The sequence below is a fragment of the Photinus pyralis genome, unplaced genomic scaffold (genome assembly GCF_008802855.1).
Source record: "Photinus pyralis isolate 1611_PpyrPB1 unplaced genomic scaffold, Ppyr1.3 Ppyr1.4_LG4, whole genome shotgun sequence".
NCBI classification, from domain to species: Eukaryota; Metazoa; Arthropoda; class Insecta; order Coleoptera; family Lampyridae; genus Photinus; species Photinus pyralis.
This window is the reverse complement of record NW_022170511.1, coordinates 32,170,775-32,193,677: the sequence shown is the minus strand read 5'-3', so window position 1 is coordinate 32,193,677 and position 22,903 is coordinate 32,170,775. Positions and strand designations below refer to the sequence as shown.

At 35.3% G+C, this 22,903-nt stretch overlaps 2 protein-coding genes across 3 annotated transcripts; one reads left to right on the top strand and one right to left on the bottom strand.

Annotated features, from left to right (window-relative positions):
* The first annotated feature begins 1,475 nt into the window (after positions 1 to 1,475).
* LOC116169740 lies at positions 1,476 to 2,248 on the top strand. The gene is made up of 2 exons (XM_031485899.1): positions 1,476 to 1,515; positions 1,566 to 2,248. Exons 1-2 carry the CDS (start codon positions 1,504 to 1,506, stop codon positions 2,076 to 2,078), a joined length of 525 nt encoding a protein of 174 aa, XP_031341759.1. The 5' UTR covers positions 1,476 to 1,503; the 3' UTR covers positions 2,079 to 2,248.
* Positions 2,249 to 5,321: 3,073 nt separating this feature from the next.
* LOC116168333 (tetra-peptide repeat homeobox protein 1-like) lies at positions 5,322 to 21,630 on the bottom strand. Of its 2 annotated transcripts, none has more exons than XM_031484107.1 (2): positions 21,573 to 21,630; positions 5,322 to 5,976 (listed from the first exon to the last, which is right to left on the bottom strand). In XM_031484107.1, exons 1-2 carry the CDS (start codon positions 21,594 to 21,596, stop codon positions 5,452 to 5,454), a joined length of 549 nt encoding a protein of 182 aa, XP_031339967.1. In that variant the 5' UTR covers positions 21,597 to 21,630; the 3' UTR covers positions 5,322 to 5,451. The 2 variants fall into 2 exon arrangements, with proteins under 2 accessions (XP_031339967.1, XP_031339968.1); XM_031484108.1 differs by lacking the exon at positions 21,573 to 21,630 and adding an exon at positions 6,217 to 6,273.
* Between the last annotated feature and the right edge of the window lie 1,273 nt (positions 21,631 to 22,903).

Below are 22,903 nucleotides of genomic sequence, written 5' to 3'. Positions count from 1 at the left end.
TTGGCTCGGCAGTAGGTATATTTCTTTAGTCAGGATAAATAAAGGTTTATTATTTTAAAGAAAATTTTAAAAAATGCGTATAATTTACGGACGTTTAGAAAAGTCATAAGTTCTTATTATTTTGCAAGATTAACTTTAAACATTATCTAAGGATTAATAAGAGTTGCCAGACATTTTTTGGAATTTTACTAGCAATTACACACTTCTCAGATAATTTACTGTTGTTTCTGAAAATTATAGGTTTTCTGGCCTTAAACAGTTTCAACACTTTCAGCTTCCTAACTTGGGTTCAGTCGGGTAACGGCAACTTAAACCCTACAAATCCTACAATTAGTAAGGTTGGTAAAGTATATTTAAAAATGTATTTTAAATAGAAAATACAAAATGGCAAATAAGTTCTGCGCAATTTATAATTAAAAATAGAAAATAGGTAAATAAAATGTCGTATGCAAATCGTTTTATAATTTACTTATTTGCGATAAAATCTACATTTCATTTTAATTATTAACAGGCTTTCAAGTATCTTTCAGTCTAAGATTGCATGACCATTCCTAAATAGGTACATTTTGATAGGGGTCTATAAGGGAGGTCGCCCGGCATAATTTTAGTCCCAAGAAAATCCTCGAACGATAACTATCTACCGTTTTCGAGAAATGTCTTAGGCTATTGAGATACGAATACAGATAAGCGCGCCTAGAAAGCATGGAAAGGGACCTAAAAAGTTCCAAAACTACCTAGATAGCTTTAGTAATGGCAAAAATCCCGAAAACCGGATTTTTAAATGCTTCTTAGACTCTTTCTGGAGCTTTCTAGTTCCTTACCGTGGGTGGGAAACCTAAAATGAGTTCTACATTTTTTTCACTAACTTCTTGATGTAACAGTTTGGGGAACCAAAGATCGCATATTATGAATTTTTTATTTAAATCCCAAAGACATCATCGATGTTCATAGATAAAATACCCTGAATCACTAGGTTAAGTGCGATGATGATACGAATGAATATTCGTTAGAATCATCCCCAGGAGCCCAAACGCAAATAAAAATTGATGCTGGGCTAAATTATATTTACGTAAGTGAGACGAAGTCAAATAGCAAGGTAATATGCGGCTATTGGGAAATAGGTTTCCTATGTGATAAGTAAAAACAAACGGTCTCATAGGCATGAGAGGGTAAATTTGTAAATTATATTGGATTGTAATGAAAGAAGCGTACATACTCAATTCGTATTGAATGTAAATTAGCAGTTCAAGATTACGTGATTATCGTTTAAATGTTAATAACCTTCCACATATAGTAAGCTAGTAACCCCCCGTAAACAGTGCAAGATGCAGTATAGTAAAAGTATTTTTCAATTATAAACCTTATCCATACCCGACACAAGAATGGGAAAATTTGCTTGGAGAGATTTATCGAATGTGAGGAACTCGACGTATAAATACGTGCCATATACAATACACATGTGGTAGTGACTATTTTCGTTTCGATCTATTTGCTTCTGTTACAATGATTAGTTCGGTAAGTGTATCACACCGATTGATATACATGATTAATTCTTTCTGTTGTAGCTTACTATTTTAGCTGGTCTATTTTGCATCGGCGAATCGGGGTTGATAACGCATCATGGAAGTACCGATGACCAACATTCATCAAAGGCTACATCTTACCAAAGCTTTCACATGGAACATTTTCATGCCGTTCCCACTTACATCAAAAAGGAATATATCCATCTTTTGGATCATCCCGTATCGGTAGGAAAAACTGCATCTAATGTCGAAGTGCATCATGGTGCAGCACATGATCATGGTTACGCCATTGCGGAGAATCACGACACCCCCTTAGAGAACACCGCAGGCGACCATCTTGCAAATGGAATTTCTAGTGGCGGCGACCATCAATATCAGTCTTACGAATCACAGTCTGAAGCGGCATCCGCCGAGGAAAGTCCACAATTCGGGCATTCTTATGGCCATGAGGATGTAGGTCAACAGTCATCGAACACTGGAGGTCATTATCAACCTACGATGTACGTTTTGCAGTACCAGAATGAAAATAGCGACGGTCATGAGCAGGCTAATTAATTTAGCCTTCTAATTTATTCGCCCCGATTACGAAAATCGGTTTAAACTTTCTTTATTAGTTATTTACTGCAGCCTTTGATCGGCATTCATTTACAAAGAAAGTGAAATTTCTTATAGCATACTGGAGTTAGTTGTTATCTAATACGCTATAACAGAAGGATAGTCTTTGATGGTATAACAGTATTGCTTGCATAGTATTATTTTTATTGTTATTTGATGATTGATAGCTTGTATTATTGTTTTTCCTTAGTGACTGTTGAATAATACCTTTGTGCCTTTTGTTTCGTTATTTTATTCAAATCATTCTAAAGATTACGACCGAATTCGTAATAACCAAAGTAGTCAGTCATCTTGAGATGCGTAACGTGAATTAGTCCTACTCTTAAAATTTAATGTAGACTTTTTCCGGATACTTTACAACAATACAATTACACTCGCTTGCAAACTGCCACGATCAAAAATCAAAAGTTTTGGAGGGACGTTTCAGTCAGCTGCTTTTTTGTTCTCTATTTAATTTAGGTCGCTCACTTTAGGCTCAAAATGGGCAAACATTGAAAAAGTCCGCAGATTGATATTAGCCTATCAACCACACCTATTGCTGTAATGAGTTCAGGTCAGCTTTATAGCATATTTGTATTGAAAATGCGGCTCAATGCATCTTGTCAATCTCTGCTATTCAATGGAATTTAGTTATAAGGAGGCTGAGAGTAGAAACTTCAGCCATTCTTCGGGGAGAACTTGTTCAGCTCATTGAAAAAGATGCTTTCGTGCAGTTTGTTTGAGACAACGCTGACTTTAAAGTCAACACACTAGATGGCCACAACATGAACTTCTAAAAATTATATTTCGAAAATGAATAACATTTTACCAAGAATCTGAACCATAGCTTTCTGCACATTGGAAAGTTAGCCTCTCCGAATAATTTCAGTTCCCAAAAAATTAGCACGAAAATAATGGATATTCATATTGAAGGGAACCAAATTAAAACTCAATTATATTATGCTCTTTGATGTGTGATCACCTTAAAAATTTCAGGAACACATGGGAAGAGTGATCCGCAAGATAAATAAAAAAGTAACAGATTTCTTTCGGTGGTGGTAGTAATGAAAATGTATCCTTTTCATTGCTTTCGCATGTCGACAAGCTCCATAGCTCGTAAATTCATATTAAGGTAACAAGAGAACTATGACGATTACATGTTTCGTTTTGAGATATTTGCGCTTCAACTTGACTTGATCTACTATCCGTCACAGTACAACTATAGGTACTATTTAAGGAGATGTTTTGCCGTAAAGTAAGAAAAACATATTGAACTTTGTGCACAAAAATTCCACCCTTTGAAAGGGCATATCTCAGTGACCGTAAAAAGTTCGAGTTGACCTCAAATTGTAGAAAATTTGACCTATACTTTAAAAAGGTCCGAAAATTGCAGATTTATCACGTACCCTGAGATTACCTCACGCCATTCGAAGTTGCAAAAATTGGCATCACACCCATTGGTCGATAACCTAACTTCAAAAAATAAAACCTCTTTGAAATGAGTAAATTTTATTTTATTTAGGAAAGAACGGTAAAAAGGTTACTCCGTGAATTAATTAAGTTAAACTAACTTTGGATACGATTTCTAATTCTGTGGCAGTCACATCTATACATAGGTAGTAGATATCTTTTCACACTTGGTTTTGAGATTGCAACTGGTGGTCGCTTTAGATTTTCAAGATTTTTCTAATTGAATTTACAAATTTGCCCGTATAGGATGCCGCTTCATAAGGAAAGAGAACAGAACCCATGTAGAAAAAACGCAGCCTAAGCTGGGTTCTCTAGGAGCACATTTGGATTTATTTGAAAGCCGAAACGAGTATGTGTTATCGAATGATACGAAAGAACCATTAGCCGTGGTATCTTATGTTATATTTTAGTGCGAAAGTTGAAAGTATGTTATTACGGAATTGCTAGCTAGCGAAACTGTGCGCATGTGCAGTATGGAGATTTTCGATTGTAGAAAGATTCGCTCGGAAGAATTCTCCGGTAAAGTCGCCCCCAAGAAAATACGCCCGCAGTAATTCGACCCTGAAATATTACATAATCCGAAAAGTCACTCGAGGTGAATGCACCCCATAAGATTTGTCTTCATGCCGGGAAGCTTTGAATACAAACAGTTTCTATGGTAGCTACAATTTTTTGAAATTTTAAAAAATGTGGAAATAAAAATGACTTTTTTTGCCCCAATTTTTGACTAAGGGATTAAGTGATTCTATAGTGAATCAGTCCTTACCTATAAGAAGCTGCCATGGCATGTATGGTAATGGAAGTCCGCGTGAAAAGCTTCCGGTGGCAAATTTTCCGGGGCAAGTTTTATTAAATTTCAACCAAAAAGGATAAGAACTCCGGAGAAATGTGCATAATGTGAATTAAACGAACGGTAATATGGTTATAATAAGGATGTAATTACTAATTAGTTGCACTGTAAGTATAATTGCGGTACGCTGGAACTCTTCATGTAAAAATTAATGTACCTAGCTAATGAAATGTTAAATTAGTTTTCCTGTCACTGCACTTAAGAATGCATCGTAATGGTATTTACTGCAAGAAACTGTATTCAAAATAGAGAAATGCTACATGAGGTTTTATTAATATCATTAACAGCGTAAATTAGATGATCAGAATGTATATACGTGTCTATAATTTTCATTTTAATTTTTTTTTAGTTGCACAACACTTACACGCTTATACCTATAATTACCAAACAATAGATATTACGCGCGTGCGACGTTTCGAAAAGTTCACTAGTACTTTCGGAAACGATTTTACTGTGTAACATAGTAGCAGCTCTTTGAGATTTATTTATTCATATGCAAAATTACTACCTGCTTAAAACCATGAGAATAATTGAAGTAAAGGTAAACACAGCATCCTAATGTGAAATCCAATTATTAATTCTTTTTACTATTACAAAGCAAAAGTGCTGTCTACGGATGGGTAAATTTTAAAACCGTTGGCTTGTGGCAAAATTCGAACTATCACATTCTATGATGGATTTGCTGCTATAAACACGATCTTGAATATGCCAGGTGTAAACTGTAAGGAAGAAAGCAAATCTTACTACAGCTTATAGGCTGCCATTGATCTTGCTAATTATATCTCAACAGAACAAGTTTAGCTTATCGCGTTACTCTCGGTTTTGAAAGTAATGCGTTCACCTTTATATCTTTTTTAGGTTTCTCTTACAATCGCAAAGATCGATTAGACATAACATATTTTATTCAGTCAACAAGTAACAAATATCAACAAGAGCAATAATAACAAGAAAATGAAAATGATATTAACAAATGACTTATGAAGATGGTACGTAACAACGGCCTTCTAGAACTTCTCAGTGTTTACTATGGTGATAGACAACCTTGTAGACGGGAACTTGAACTGGCACTGGCTTTGGAATGGGGATTTGTATATGCTTCTCAACGGGAATTGGTACAGGTTTTTCGATAGGGTAAGGAACGGGCTTTTCGACTGGGTACGGTACTGGTTTTTCAACGGGAATCGTGATTGTTTTGATGACTGGAACAGCGACGGGTTGAGGAACGTGAATGTGGACGGGGTATGGTTGCGGAACTGGAACAGCAACAGGTTTGGGGATTGGTACAGGGATCGAGTGTGGAATAGGTATTCCCACGTGCTTGTAGACAGGTATGGGAACTGGCTTTTCAATTTCGACGGTGTGGGATAACGGTTCGGCGTGTGCTGAACCTCCGCCGTAACCACCATATCCGCTACTTCCGTATCCTCCACCGTATCCTCCATCGTATCCACCACCAACTGCCCCATGTTCATCTCCTCCATAGCTACTGGCAAATCCGGCGTCAACTACAGCCATCGTGCAGAAAAGTGCTACGTACACCTGAAAAGATAATCACATTAATAATCAACTGCGAAAATATAGAAAGTAAATGTATATCTGGTCAATTAACATTTGCTCTTCTTTTTACGGACGTGAAAGTATGTAATGCGAGAATCTTAAAAAAATCCAAGCGTTTCACTGGCAGCTGCAGATTTGTATCTCAATATAAATTAAAATTAATAGATGATAATCCTTGGATTCACGGGCACTCACTGGCAATTTAAAAAAAACAAAACTTACGAATTTCTTCATTGCACACTTGCGTGGTTTGTATGAAATGTGATTAGGATATTTGATCCAAAGCGAACCGACTGATGATAATTCAAGGGTAGACCAGTTTATATACAAATCTGTACAATCTTACTTTCACTGTTCCCCTCTGAGCACATCGCGTCTTCTAGGCGTTTCCTGAACCAGTCATTTGAAACTTGGTTTTAAGGTGCATTCCTTAAAAATTGGCATAATTATTTTATTGTATAGTTTTAAACATTCATTATTTATGTAAGTTACATCACAATAATTGCACTTAAATATGCGTAACTATTCCATACCACGCATGCAATATTGTAGCATTTAAATGAATAAGGAAGCAATTCGTGCTTTGGGACTGTTCCTTACTATAATTTTTGGCCCAAAACGAAATTATACAATATGCAAATGTTTGTAAGTAAAAAATTAACCATACTTTTCCACTTTCCTTAATTTGCAATCAGCTTAAAAAGTCTAATAGCGATATCCTCAACAATATTTACAAACGGTAGGTATTAAGAAAAATGTTACATTTATTTATGAGGTAAATATAGAAAGTTAAATGGTTTTCATTTTAAAACCCACGATGGTAAATTAGCAACTTATAGCGCAGCCAAAAAACATATCTTTTAACAAATGTTATTGGCGGTAATTACTTTTTTTGTAGTTCAACTAATTGCTCGAAAAATAAAAACAAATTTCATCACATCGAGGATTACTCTTCCTTATTTCTAAGACACGTAATTTGTACCTATGTATTATCTCTAACAGCATCGCGTCTTCCTCATTTATAGAAAATTCACCCAATAAATAATGTATACCAAATTTTTTGTAATTTCGTGTCATAATTAAATTAATATGTTCTTTTGGCTGGTGTTATTATATTTCGTATTTTGTTAGACAAATGTATTTGAAATGCCAAATTTAGCTCATTATCTTGAATGTTACTGTAATATAATTATTAATGCAGTTTTCTCTTCGGTTTTCATTTTCATTATTATTATTTTTCGATATTGCAATTCCTAATGATCTTTCTTTCTCAGTTTTCTTTTGTGTGGTTTTTTTTGGTTCGGTAAACTCACGTTTTGGATGTATTTTATTTTCCATTATATCTAACCAATATCCATATCTATTTGTTCTGTTTAATTAAAAAGTACAATTATTTTAATGTAGATGCGAACGAATTTTTAGTACCAAAATATCTGTTTGATATTTTATAGTTCTTTTTGTCATGGAAACGTTTATGCGGGAAATTAAGTGACCTTAAATATGACTACCGCTGTGGTTTTAACATGTGCACTAAGTTGTTTCTCCAAATCAAAGAACCGAAACAACCTTAACATATTAATGTGTGCCCCTTTTGTGCGAGAATTTTTAAGCAGAGGTTACAACTTAATAATGCCCATGTACCAATATTTCCAATACACTACAAATTTGGGCAACATTTCCTAAACCCAATGTTATCGATACTGCGGTTTTAGGTTTAATTTGGATCATCAGGCCACATTGTAATCTTAAATTTAAACAAAGCACTGCTTTACCCTTTGCTCTACTGAATAATCCCGAAAGGAAGCAAACATGCGAGCTAGCCTTGTAAATAATAAAAAAAACTACTTTCTAGTGCGTAATTTACAAATTTATGAGGATAGGTTCCTACCCTAAAAATATTAGCCTAGTTGTGCTTCTGTATGCATTAATTATTCTTTATATAAAAAGGAATATGCAAGTGGAATTTAATAAAACGAAGCAACACCATAATCCACAAAAAAGTAAGCTCGCTCTTGAAATACTCCCTTGACTTGCCCCGAAAAATACTACTCCTCCCACTCCCTCTCATAATAAGACGCGCCTTTGGAATAACCGCTGTCATTTCTAGACCTATGTTTTGTTTCTGTGCCACAATCCGCATCCGCAAATTTCCCTATAAGTGAACAACTAAATTTGCGTCCGGGATACTTTTCTCCGGAGGAAGACTTTCTTGTCTCATTAAGCACTAGCTCCGATGAATATATTTACTCCCAGGAAATTCATATTTGAAAGGTTTTCCCCAACTGAAATCACCCGGAAATATTTGTCCCGGAAAGATGCATCCCAAAGAAAAGTTCTTCTCAAGAATACTAAAGTGTCGCTAGTTAGGAAGTTTCAATCGGTCCAGTCCAGGAGAGTTCGGCTCCAAAGGATTCGGCATAAGAAAACTCGCCCGTGCAATAACCGTTACGCACTCGATTCTAAAATTCTTTTCTATTTCTGTGACAAAGTGTGCTTCGAAGAATGAGTCTTCCCTAGAAAATTAACCTCCAGTAAACCTCAGTAAAATTCTCCTCCGGGAGGGATGCAACCTCCAAAGAATATTTACCTTAGCCGCACTGTTGCTGAGTAACAAGTTTGACAGTTAACAGGGTTAGTTTTCGAGCTCCCTTCTATTTCTGTGATAAAGTTTGCTCACAAGAAAGCTCGCCTCCAGGTAAATTGATCCCTTAAATATGTATTCCCTTTCGCATGATTCGCTGTATGCAATTTCGCTTCAGCCTCGGGGATTTTATCCCAAGGAAAATTCACTCGCTCATTAAGAATTTTCTTCAAGAACATTTGTTCAGAAATTTGTAACCGGTGATATGTTTATTCAATATAAATTTGTTTTTTCTCTTTCTACATTATGGTAAAGCAGATTTATTTATTTTATTTATTTATTTATTTATTAGTAGTTAATAGTTGGAATTTATTAACCAAAGCATTTTCTTACGCATTCGGCCAAGTAAATAAGTATACTTTGTGAATTAAAACAAAGGTACTTACACACAAAGGTGGAAAGCTCGTAAATAAGGTGTGGATCGTGGATACAGGAAAGGTCGCGTCCATTAATTGAACTCGTCATAAAAATAACATTTTCCATTCGCGAATTGATTATTAAATTAGCCTAATACATAGTATATCAAATACCCTAAAAAGTGTAGAAATTTCGTTTCACAGCAGTTATTCAACTAGAGGATGTAGAAAAATTAGATGACATAATAGGTACCAAAACAAACACTTATTCAAAGGCAGACGGACAGACTACCTTTGAAGTCGATACGTTTATTTTGACTTTTCTTTAACCAAAAGTATATATTTTCTTCTTCTTGTGCATATAGCATAGAGCTTGGTCTTGCGGGCAAATTCGTGTATAAATAACAATTTTAAGATCCTTTGGTTAAAAATATTTTGATTGGTACACATGGATCACTTGAATATCGAGCAATGGAGTTTGGTCTTTTTCTCAAAAAAATTAGTGCATAAATAACTCAATAAATCAAACAATTTTATTGCTATCTTTGTACAATGGATTAACGTCTAGACAGTAAAAGAAACAAAATTACAAGTCACAGCTCACAGTCGAGTACAAGATTAAATTAAATAGTAAATAAACTTATTTGCAAATGTTTATGAATTCATCGATTTTATAGATTGCATTTTGTACTAATAACTTTTTTAATTTCCACCTGAATTCTCTGAAAGTCTACATTTTTCATGGTGCTGGGGAGGTTGTTGAAGAGCTTAATGCCAATGCTATTGGGAGACTGGTGTGATACTTTGAGTTTAGATACCGGTACAGAGAAATCTCGTTGCCTTCTTGTGTTGTAATTTGTGTAAGACTTCATTGCGAACATTATGTTGATTTTTGTATATTGCATAGATTGGAAGAACTAACTATAGAGGTTTTGCATCCGGAAGAAAAAAATGCCTCGAGGAAAGAATAAACTAATTATTTTGACTTCCTTTAGGTACAAATATTTTGATCACGACGGAAAGACGGTGAAAGAAACCTTTCTGCAAAATTGCCTTAACTTAGAAATTTTTCAAATGACACTAACATAACTCATAAGTCAATGTCAATTTATTTATATTTTTTTCAACAATTTTGTTGCTGAAAGGAGCCAAAATCGTCTTGAAGGTTGATATTTTCCGCAACAAACTTCTGATCAACGAACCCTGTACGACAATCGGTAATTAAGTAGATAGGAAGTGCCTACTGCCATTTCACGTCTAATGTAAGCAACTTAACATCATTTTATCAACATAAACGCTGCTATGTACCTACTTTCTTTCAGATTGTACCCGCTAGTTCTTAGGAATCTGCAAATGACATTTAAAATTATCAGTTTTATTGTTAGTGCTTTTAGAAGTCCTAACTTTTTCCCTTCGCCACTCTTGATAAAATTCTTGTTCCATTCTGCAGAACAACTTTCAATCTTATAACGAGCAATTTTCTTTTTTAATCGTTCCTGCGTTACAGTTCTCGCAGCGCCAATTTCGATTTGTAAATCATGCAATAAAATGCAAATCATCTACGTTAAATAGCAATGGTCAAAAATAATTATTGTAGAGAGATATAAACCAATTCACCGGTAGAATCGATCTATAAACAATGTGCTAATAATTCGATTTGCATACTCCATTATGCGGAGGAACTTATGCAATAATAACTTTTACAGGAAGATGAGCTGAATGTTTAAGATATTGTTCTCTGTATAAAAAATAATAATTGGTTCCAATGCCAAAGGAATGAGTTTTGTAGGTGTAACGATGTGTGTGCCATTGTTTAAACGAGGTTTTTGGTTCTGATAATGACCGAATAACACCGTATAAGACTGGAATTAATTGGACTATTTGTATGGTTGTATAAGTATATGTCGATGATAGTTTTTTCTTTTAACACAGAATGTGGCTGTTCGAAGTCTTTCACTTGGCCTTTTTTTAGAAAATATTCGTAAAATGCTAAAGAATGATTTCAATATAACACCACCTAGTCTCTTCCGCGTCTTACTCGTCCCACTCGAAAATGTCAAATAACAACAGCCCCCTTCATTTATTGCCAAAAGAATAGGGGAAGGAAGTTTTAGTGTGCTTTTATCGAAGACAAACTCATCGTGGGAGGCACAATTGTAACCGATTCATTAATGGAAGATTGAAGATGAAATCGTTGAGTTGTATTTGTATTAGGTACTAATCTCACTATAAATTTAGCGCGAAACACACCTTATACCAGTTACTATTATTAATTAAAATCCGTTATAAATGAATAAGGATGTAGTATAATTAATGACGCTACAATTGTAAATTGAACTTGTCGGTGGCACTTCGGATACATGGTGAGGGTGTTACCATTTAGTGGTTTTTTAATTACGCCTTTGCGATATAAAACAAAGGTTAGGTTAGTCAACTCAAAAAGTGAAAGAAAACTCCGAAAAGCCCGTCAGCCGTGGGACGACAAATGATTCGGTTTCCTCTCTGTTTGCCATTCTCTATAGGTACTTTTACTCTTTCACATGGTCTTCAATACTTTCACTGTTATAATTCGCTAATACATTTTATACCGAAATCTTTAATTAAGTTAATTATATATTTCGATTTTTGTTACGGGACACTTTTAAATTTAATGCTTGATTAAACATAGTGGAACGTGACTATTGTAGTCCGTTGCGTGCCGTGTTGGAGATAATTGAAGGGGCCGCAGACTAATTGGGACTAAGAATTATTAATGTTCAGTTTGTATGTAATAAATAAGTCAGGCGGATACGAAATTAACTACATTAGATGTCATTAACACTATTGTAATTTTGTAAAAGATTAATGGCCCATGTCTCTTCACTCGCGGTCTATAAATTAGGGACCACATTCATCATAAATATTTTACTTTCTTCGATTTGTGCACTGATCGTACCACTTCTTGTTTTACAGGTGGATAGCACATAATATGCAAATATTTGTAATTAAATGAAGTAACATTGCGGCGTTCTTATTATTACTGGACTGTACTTCGCTACTAGAAACGTATAGTCCTTTCACAGTTTACGCCCAGTGATTTTATTGCAACAATTTTGGCTGAAGAGTAACTAACATGCCTAGATGAAACTATGATGAATTATAACAACTAGATAGGCGTGAATATAACAATGAGTAATTAGTTTTATCCTCGGTTTTATCGTAAGTATTATTGCTTTGTTAAAGATTAAGGAAGCCAATTATTACCTAGTCTCTATAATACCTTTCACACATAATTTGCAACTTTTCGGTACTTTTACCACTCCTTATTACCTACTATTAACAGTAAGTGGAATGCCATCGATTACCGCTACTATAAATAAACACTTGTTTATGTACCACTACTAAATGGGCTTCAGGTTTACAGCAAGTCGTTCCAGTGATGCAGCGGTTTCTTCGTAATAGGTGCACTGTCGTTATAGACATGATATAAACCCTAATGTTTATATTTTAATAATTCAGCAGTTATTGAATTTTTTCGTTGAATACTTATTTTTCCTGTCCACGATTATGAATAGAATAGTTCAGTGATTTTAGGGTACAAATCGTAGGGAGTTAGTTTAGAAAGTGGAAAATGTGCAACCAACACAATGAATATTAAAAGTAAGTAAAAAATAATTTCACTTATATGTGAGTGATTTAAAAAATTAGTTCAGTAGTCAAGAAAATAAAATAAGCCCCATGGATTTTCTTGAAATGAAACCCTTCAGAACATTACCAGACGTCCTTTTATAAAGTTCTTGTAGAATCACAGTATTCACACCTTTCGCTCCAAGGTTATACGATTCAAATGGAAGATAATTAAAAAATTGGAATTTTATAAAATGTGAATGCATTTTGTGAATATGTGGTACACGAGATCAATGTCAACTTAACAGTTTGGAGATCACTGGCAAGATGGGGTCGCTGTAGGCTATAATAATTAAAGGGAAGTACGAGTATAAGGCAGAAAAATGCACAATTTTTTTCTTCAAAAATGGCGGACATTGTAAAATTGGCATGTCTTGAACTCATTGCGCAGAAATGATTATTTAAAACTGGATAGATGAACCTATGAGCTAATTACTGTAACGAAGCACCCATTTTCCGCTGGGAGATCTACCCGCTTTAAGAACCACCTGGTACATGAACGCAGAATATCGAGACGTGATATAAATTTAGAGCTCGAGAAAGCTTTTCAACTTATGTAGATGTTTACTAGGAGAGGAGATGGGAGTAAGAGGGTTAAATGGCTAGGGCACGTCGTTCGAATGGAAGAAAGCAGACACGCAAAAAGAAAAGGACTGGCGGAAAAAAGAAAATAGGACGGTCAAAAAAGAAGTGGCTAGATGCAGCGATCAAAGATGCAAAGAGTGTAGAAGTAGAAGATTGGAAAACCAGAGCCAGAGATTGGGAGTGTAAAATGGAATAAAGTAGTGGATAAGATTAAACAAATGTGAATATTAGGGTAAAGTCGATAATTTAATTTGTGTAGAAAGAACTAAGCCATGGGTCTATAAGGCCCGTAGTGCTGAAACGTATGTATAAATTGGCTGTCTTTGGTTACTTCTATGCAGTGGCGGATTTACATATAGTCACACTAGGCACGTGCCTAGGGCAGCAGCTTTAGAAGGCGGCATTTTTTTGCACTATATTCCTTTTTGGTAACATTTTTTATAACAAGTTACGAATGACAAAAAACTTTAATTAAAATTATGAAATAAATTAGAATTGGTATCATCTTAAAATTTATTGCAATTTAAAGATTATTTTTGGAGGGGCGCATATCTTTCGGTGTACCTAGGGGCGCAAAAAATTTAAATCCCCCACTGCTTCTATGACTCAGCTAATTGCTAATCGCCACTCGAACGGAAATAGAGCCAGAAGAGATTTACATTCAATTCAACATCTGCCATTTCCCCAACGAATTACTACGACGTATGCATGATCCAGAAAAATCGAGGTCCAGAACCAGTCCATGTAATTAAGAAATCTCTACTAAATGTTTTGGATTCCAACAGTGTATCCATGAGAATTGGTTAAATATCTTTAACCCCCAAATATAAAGCCAAAAATAAATAAATAAATTACTACTAAAATTTCTGACGAAATACTTCAACGAACACATTTAATTTAATTTAACCACTTGATTGTTTTGTATAATAAATGTAACTTATGTGTATTTATCAACTTATAGAATTTGGACTAGATAAAAAAATCAGATTTTTGAGCTGTTTAAGAAAAATTTAAGTGCACATTCAATTATCTGTGTATCCGTCAAATCTGAAAATTTAAATTAAAATTGATTGATAAGGAAATTTATACTGATTTCGTAAGTAACTTTTTTGTACCTACCTCAAAGGAAAATGCATAGGGAATTTACTTAAAGTATTCATTCATTGTTTATTGATTTGACAATCTAATTTACGCAATCTGAACTAAAAATCGCAAACAGTTTTAAGTAAAAAAAGGGGAATTTTAAATCCCTTTATCAAATAGAAAAGCCCTATTTTAGCTCAAACACAATGAAAGATTTGTTAATTCTCTGTTTCCCAGTCGATTGTTTCGGATAACAGAGAGGAAATATTTCTTCTATGCGGATAATCAGTTGCACGAATACAAAATGGGATTGATCTAACAATTTTAAAATCGATGTTTATGTACGAAAAACAAAAACACATTAGGCGGAATTCATAATGTATGCAGATGACAGTTGTTCGGAGTTCTAGTGAAAATGAAAGTAGTTTTGAAATACACAGGTGAAGGTGGAAGAATTTTTCGAAATTGGTTTCTAGTCTATAACTTTTGATTGAGAAGTCTGATCGAAAAAGTAGGAATTGTTTTGGATTCTACGCACCAAAATTAATAAGAAAAAGTGATTTCCCGAGAAATTTTGGTGTAGTCGATTTTTGGTAAAAAAGGAAGGTTATACACTGCCTTTTTTTTAGGTCCGAAAAAAAATTTTCCGAGATCGACCGGGAAAAAACTTTTTCTTATAGAATGTGGCCTGTAGAATCCACAATTTCAAACAGTTCCAAGATTGGGCTACTAGATCAAAAGTTACTTATACGGCAAGATGAATAAAGATAAATAAACTTATGTTTGGGTATTATATCGGATTCAAAACTTACATGGAAGAACCAAATTTTAGACGCCTAAGATTATCTTAAAAGGGTAGGAAGCTTGATGCCGAATACGTATATTTTCCCTTTTGCAGGTAATTATTCAAATTGTATAAGATAAGGTAAGCTAAACTGGAAAAACTTTTCATTACTGCACTTTCTACAGAGTTTAGTATAACGTCCGTTTACAAATAGTAGATGTACAATCTTCGATCACGTATAAGACACGATAAAGTCTTTAAGGAATTTGAAGGGTATAATCACAAAGATTCTCCAAGGGCTTTTTGTTTTGTTTTAAGAATCCTTAAAAGCCTTGAGAGCTTTACAGGTGTCGCCAAGAGTTTTGAAGGCATTCAAAAGCCTTTATGAGTAGTCATTTACAAACTGTAATTGTCGTTAAGAGACAGAGTCGTTAAGGGAAGAGTATGTAGAGCCTTTAAAGTCAATCCGAGAAATCTAGCGGCGAAAAAGCGTCTACCTGACACATTTTTAAGTAACATTATGGAGAAGATGAAATGTGATTCATTTTTGGAACCAGATGATGGATATGCTCTGTTCCTTCAGTGCCCTAAAAGCAAAGAGAGTCGTCAGTAACTGAATTACAAAACAATTTATAGAGTATGGTTAAACAATGCTTCCAAATACGAATTTAGCAATACATTTTACATTTACGAAATTGTTATTACAGCTTTCATTATCATAATTATATACCTAATGGCCAAAATAGCTATTACTGCAGTAAAATAGATTATACCGTATAATTCTAATTGCTCTTAATGAGCATGTTGTGGTTACAGCGGCGGTGGGTGACTAATTAGAATAATAGCGTCTGTTCTATTGAGGTGGTTTGCACATCACATTGCTAGATGAGCAATGTCGACGTTCACAGCGTTAATACTTTTTGCGCGGTTAATCTTATGAACTTTGGGGTGAATTTCGTTTCCCCATAGAGGGAGGATATTAGCTCTATTAACCGACAATTTAAGTTGGTTTTAAGAAGTTTGATTAGATCTTACGCTCATACGATAATCTATCATTCACCAAGAAGCTGACAATGACAAAAGTTATTAGACATAATGATAAATAAATGACTTTTTCAATTTTTCTAAAGTACTTGTATACCTATAATTGTAATGCATTGATTAATAATCATTTTTCCAATATGTTGGTATAAAGAAGCTGCTTACCGAAGAAGTAAAGTATCTATGGAGTTAATCAAAGAATGTGAACTAAACATTTTATAGAGTAAATACTGGAAATAATTAAATGTGTACTGAAAGGGTTCATCAATTATGTAGAAATTATAGCAGTGATTTGGCAACCAACCAAGTCTCTGGTAGCGTTGAGTGAAGGATTATCTCAACGCTTGTAGCACAGATTTTAGTATATTTAAATCTGTGCTTGTAGCAATGAATAATAATTCAGATTTATTATTCAATGCTTGTAGTCAAGATCCGTTCAACATTAGACAACCTTCATGACTTGTAATTGCTATGTTTGTTGTCTATAATCCGAATTCATTTCTTGAGAACGTCTTATCTTTTGCTTGATTATACCGTTGAGTGAATTATACTTTGTCCCAATTTGTCCGTCCAATCCATCTCGCACGTCCGCCCTGTTGTTGGATCTTACGGACGTCTTTATTATTTGCACCTAACACCTACTTCGTCATTATCCATTTTTTTCCCATTTCCCATTATTTCTTTAGCTTTCTTTAGCCTTATGAATATTTCTTAATTAGTATTAATTAATTAAAATGCGACCACAATATCGCTGTCGCATTACACAAGGAAAGTGGATGAAAGTTTGTCTCAGCGTTCACCATTTCACCAGCCCGTTTCCGTATTTTGTTTGCACTATTTTGAGTTTTTGCCTTAAAAATCCATCCGTAGTCCGTCTTTTGATTCATATTGTTCAAATTGGTAAGTGCGGCAGTGAATTATGTCGTGAAATTTTCCAATGTTTGCTTTGTAGAGGAATACCTAAACTTTATCAATGACTGGCAAACGATTAGACGGGAGAAATAGGCAGTTTGTCTTGAATCTGGCTGCATATTTTCGTGCCGAGCAAGTCAATGGAGGTCCTATATTCGTCCATTGAATTGCATTTAAGAAGTAAGTTTGCATTTGAGCCTATGTGTAAGGGGACGTCCTGAAGTTAAGTCCTTATACAAATCGACTTTTCATACTATGCGATCAAAAAGAGTTGCTGTTACGTCACATTCAGAATTTTTGTTTATTTTTATTTTTTATTTTATTTTAAAAAATAAAATAAGAATTTTTGTTTACATGGGGAATCATTCTTAACTTGAACTTCCAACGGCGCGGCGACTCGACGTCAATCGTTTTTTGATCGCTCGTTATAAAAAGCACGATAATCGCGTCACGTTTATAAGCTCGCGGAATATTCGGTTCTATAGCATGAACGCTACATCTCCCATGAAAATCCATCAGCTTGTGTTTCTAGACGAAACGTGGGGTTTGCCAAATGCTCTGCGAAGCGTTCGTGATAGGATGGAACGCCGAAGGGTATGCGGTAGCGGTAGGTTAGTGCGGGTAAACGCTTCTTGATCGTGCATGCGGGTTACGAAGGTGACTTTTTTGAGGACGTATCACTGATCTTTGGATTCAACTCGCGGCGTATCACGCTGATAGTGGAACAGTGACTTGTTTCTCCAGTGGATTCAAGAGAAGCCTGTTCCGAATTTGGAGGAGCTGTCGTTGATTGTGATAGACTATATTAAAAGTAGTCGCAAAGTCAAGTCAGGAGTTTACCTGACTGACATTTAGTTTATTTGGAGAGCTTTCGGAATCACCCTAATGTCGTATAGGCGAAATATGAATACTTTTTGACCTTCTTCAGATTCTAAAACACGATAAGGCCCATCTGAACGAAAGCCAAAGGAAATCCACGTTATCGAGTACTACAGGTCTTGCCCTTTGTTCAGTTCAAAGAATAATAAATGATGGGAAAGAGGCTGCAGAATCCAACAGGGATGACATTTTACAAGACACCTATGAAACAACGTGCAACTCTTCTGTTACCCATATGGAAGATATTTTGCAAAATCATGTGGAATTCAACAAAACTATAATGAGTACCTACCGCATTACGCTGCCTACTGGTTTAAAAGAGAAACTCGCAACTGATATTGACTCGCGAGCAGAACGAACATCCTGGCAGGTACGATTGATATTCCTTTTTGTAACAAGTTGTTTGTTAAAAGTCGGTAGTCACTATGCATCTAAGATAAATGAATTTTCCATTATGAATAACTCATTTCACTTTATCATGCGGAAAGTAATGTGCGTGTTAAATTACTGGGGCGTGGATTTGATAATGAATCGCGTAAAGTAGAACAATTTCTAATTATGTGCTTCAACAATTACAGAATAATCAACAATAACTTAAACTTCTAATTCAACAAATAAATAATCACAAATATGAAAGTACCATTTTAGTACATAAACGTTCTTCTTCGTCTATTTACTGCGAAAGGTGGAGGTCTGAGGTCCAACTCAATATCTTTGGCTGCGTTTAATCGACTATTGTAATTAGGTACCTGCATTACTATTGGATCAATGAGGGATGATTGTGGCTGCATGGACTCTAAGTAATGATTGAAGTACTGGTCGAAATTTGGTTGTCGGTGGAACAAGGCTTGCTGCTCTGGATTAACTGCGACATTCTCTTGAATTTGGTGCCCGTGCAATAATGGTCGGTTTTTATTGTCACCGTGAACCGATACCACATGTTGCATAGCTTGAAGTAGACGTGTGTCGAAAGGTATTGGCAAACTTTTCGAATCGGAAGCCCCATTTTGACCATCAACCGTTAGGACCGGATTTCGTAATAAACTCGTATCAATAGGCAGTTGAGGCTTCTTATTTTCGATCGTGGTAGGTTTCTCTGTAACTTGTAATGTTGTGATGGGCAGAACCTGTACCGATTTGTACGAGGGAGCTGCGTCGATAACGGGTAGTAACCGATGCTCCTTGTGTTCGTATTTGCCATTACTATCTAAGCCATCAAAAATATCCCTGTAATTAAATCCTTGACCTTTTGCAAGAGCTCCCGTGTGATCGAAATTTCCAGCAGTGACTGACGAGGGTAGATCTTTACTGTGATAAATTTCAATTGTCGGACTCAAGTTCGTCCAAGATGTAAACGATTCTGTGGTTGGCTGAATTTGTTTCAGTGGTCGAGCGCTGGGAAGGGGTTTGGGATTTCCTAAATATGATAGGTAGGCCTGGGTTTTGGGAGCCAAATGCGGGATGAAACCACTGCCGTCATTCTCTTTGGTGTGGAATTTGTGTTTGTGTTTGATTCCAGAGATTTTTTGTTTTTTGTCCAGTAAGGCACTATTGACATAGTCCTGAGCGTCGAAGCTTGGTTTCTGGACGAGCTCCTTTAATGATCCCGTTATTATATCATCACTTGGGCGTGATTTTATGATGCTTGATTGGTGATCATGGGGCGCGCCCTTAAATCTCACGCTATATCCCACATTAAAAGCTTGCGACTGTGGCGAATCAAACACTTGCGAATTGCCCAGGTTTTGATTATTTTGATGGCCTGACGGATGGCGTGAAATTGTTTTGGTATGTGAGGAATCCAACGCTTGCTGTTTATTAGTGTGAAAATCCACAGTAATTGAGCTTTCTGCATGCTGATCTGGATTTTTGGGGTTTTGGTGTAGGACACTTGTTCTATAACTTACTGCACCGCGACGTACTCGCGCGTCATCCGCGGAAAATTGATGCATTTCAGGTACATCTCTCCTTGAAGCGGCACAAAGTGAAGTCAACATTAAAACCTGCAATAAAAATTATTGTAACACAAAATCACGGGTCACCAAAATTTCACAAATACATACAAGTAACTTCATAACTAGGCTGTTTTTGAACAATTTTTCGCAATCACTGGCGCACTATCACATAGGTTAATGACTTACAAGTGCTCTAGATGTAAGAACTAGTTGATGTTCAACATTAAAATGCGAAATTCCAATTTAATGTGATTGTATATAGTCTGTTCCCCCATTCTTCGTGGTGGGTATGTACTTACAACAGCAAATTGTTAATTAACATGAATGTAAAACACCACCAGCTTTCGGTGGACTTTCTCATACCGATCCTGCGTAAATTCTATCAAGCGTCTACGGGGCGTTGCTATTACCAATTGGCCACAAAATTCAGATTTAACAAAAATTATTGATAATGCGGTTATGTAGGAAAAATAACTAACTTTATAAACAATAACATGGATAATAACTAAGTGTAACAAAACTGTTTAAATATAAAAAATAATTGAAGCACAAACTAGAAAGTAATTTCATGTAGAAACAAAAATACCGCAACGGTTTATTGAACATGTCACATACTGATCGTAGGTACATACTGGTGTATGCATTTTCTAAATATCTACATATGGCTAAAAGTCATATACTTTGAATAACTTTCAATTTTCTTTGTCTCCGTACATCACTGCGTATGAAATGAAACTCGCTTCCAAACACTTTCGGTTTTCACTTAACGCCACATCGAGGATGTTATTAATTACAATAAAATTGTAAATTGGCAACTAAAAGCTTGCTTGTCTTCTAAGCGAGAAATGTAGGTAATTGAGTATAGATGTAAAACTAAAGCCTTACGGCTACTTTAATTTACCTGGGCATTTTTTTTTGCTATCAGAAAACGTACAAAACAAACTCTACTTTCTTGTGGAATCATTTCATTTCACTCTTTTTACTTACAGCTAGTGTAATTATAGATGGGGCCATTTTTTCAAAGATATATGTTCAATGAGTACACAAACCAATGTTGTGTAAACAACTTGAGGTGCAAAAACTGATTTGGCAACGCACTGATGCCCATAAAATGAAATTTCTGCATCTTTCATGCGTGATTAGCCAAAAAATGACCGAAATACTACTTTTAATCACTATCGCATGAGATGTAATGATTTTACTTTTGGCGAAACACGATCACTTATAAATCGCTTTGTCATAATTTCAATACAGTGGAATTTTTTGGTAGTGAAATTAAACATGCTCCATTAACTTAGAGAATTTCTAGGCTGTGCCATCCGAACGCAGCAGCAAACATTCCAAATTCCAAAAATGAAGATGACATTGATAAAAATGACAGTTTTAGTAAAAGTGGACGCAACTAAATGAAGCGCATCATTCTCGTTACTTTCTTTATGAAAAGTGAAATTGTTATTACGTCTCAAAATCCGCATGTGTTAGACATGAATTGCAATAATAGTCGTCTTCTACGTAAGTGTAAGTAAATCGATGTGAAATAATTGTATATTAGAAATGGCAGTGAATAGATTCTTCTCTAAAAATTTCTTCCTCAGACTGTTTTCGCTTATTCTAATTAAGGCAAATGATAGGAATAGCGTTCGCTCATGCATTATGTATCCATTATAGGCACTTACCGTAGGGAATCTCAAGTTATCCATTTGTGGACATTATGGAAAATTAACCAATTAGCCGCCAGCTGCAAACCCTTTACTAGATACTTTTTTAAAATTCTATTTTACGGTGCATTACAGTTGGTTTTGCGGTAAATTGAAGACCAATTATAAGAGGAACGCACCTCAAGCATTTCAATTATAATACCAGTATCAAACTGCTACGTAAGTAAGATTCAAAGAAATATGCTAAAACTGCACATAAAATTTTTTAATCCAGTGCAAACACAGGTAGGTACATACGTACATTATTAGAAATGTGTGGTTGGTTAACGGTGTACGTTTGGTTAACTTAAAATCACAAACAAATTCTCATTTTTTGAGAGGTAATTAGGCAAACAGGGACAAATTAACTTCCCTGTGCTCCATCACCAAACAGGTCAAGTTGAGGGTGAAAATCTGAAATCAAAAACAGCTTAAATTTGCACCAGAGATTGGCGCATATACTGGAGTTTAGCCATGAGTAAAAAGTTCCATGCATTTGCATGTTTTCTGCATTCCACAAACTTACAAGTTAATTTTGGTTCTGTTTTTAGGCTAACAACTGACGTTTAAAATATGCGATATGTTTGCCTTTACTAGAACCATCATTTCAAAAAAATTTCTATAAAATCAGTTTGCGCATGTGCACATTAATCGTCCAGATTTTTCTTGGTTGAGATGCCATCGAGAGTATAACTACTTAAAAATCCTTCGCAGCCGACGGACCGACCGAACAACCAAAGAGCTAGCCTGACCCCCAACATATTTACAATTTACATGTAACGATATATTAAAATCCAAACCGCTGCTATTAGAATCATTTTTTGGTCGCGGCGGTCTGGTCATACTAAATGCAACCCATACTGTTTTATCCCTGTTTAATTGTAAGCAGTTATTTTTTGGCCACATGATAGTGTACCATACATGTTGTTTGCATCCTGTATTGTTTCGGAGTCTTTCCTATGATTAATAGGTTTATATCATCTGCGTACCAAACTAAACAAACGGTTTGGTCAGCTAAGTCATTAGAATAACAAATAACAACGGCCCCAACACTGGACCGTGTGGAACGCAGATGATTGTTTATCTAAAAGTAGTAACAATTAAGTTCTGGTAATGTGCCGATAGTGGGTTCTTGCACTTCACAAAACCATGCTGAGTAGATGATAACAGTTTATTTTAAACAAAATATTTCATCAATTTTTCACCAATATCAGACTCGTAGATCTGCGAAAAAGTGGAGAGCTAATAGCTCTATAGTTACTGTAGTCCCCCCCCCCCCCCGGTCATAAATTCCCTTTTACAACCTGCAC

Bases quoted from the DNA above. Each gene is read 5' to 3' on its own strand.
- LOC116168333 (XM_031484107.1), bottom strand. From the start codon at position 21,596: ATGGATAACTTGAGATTCCCTACG. The intron at 5,977-21,572 runs GTAAGTGCCTAT...TTATCTTTTCAG, and splicing joins ATAACTTGAGATTCCCTACG to GTGTACGTAGCACTTTTCTG.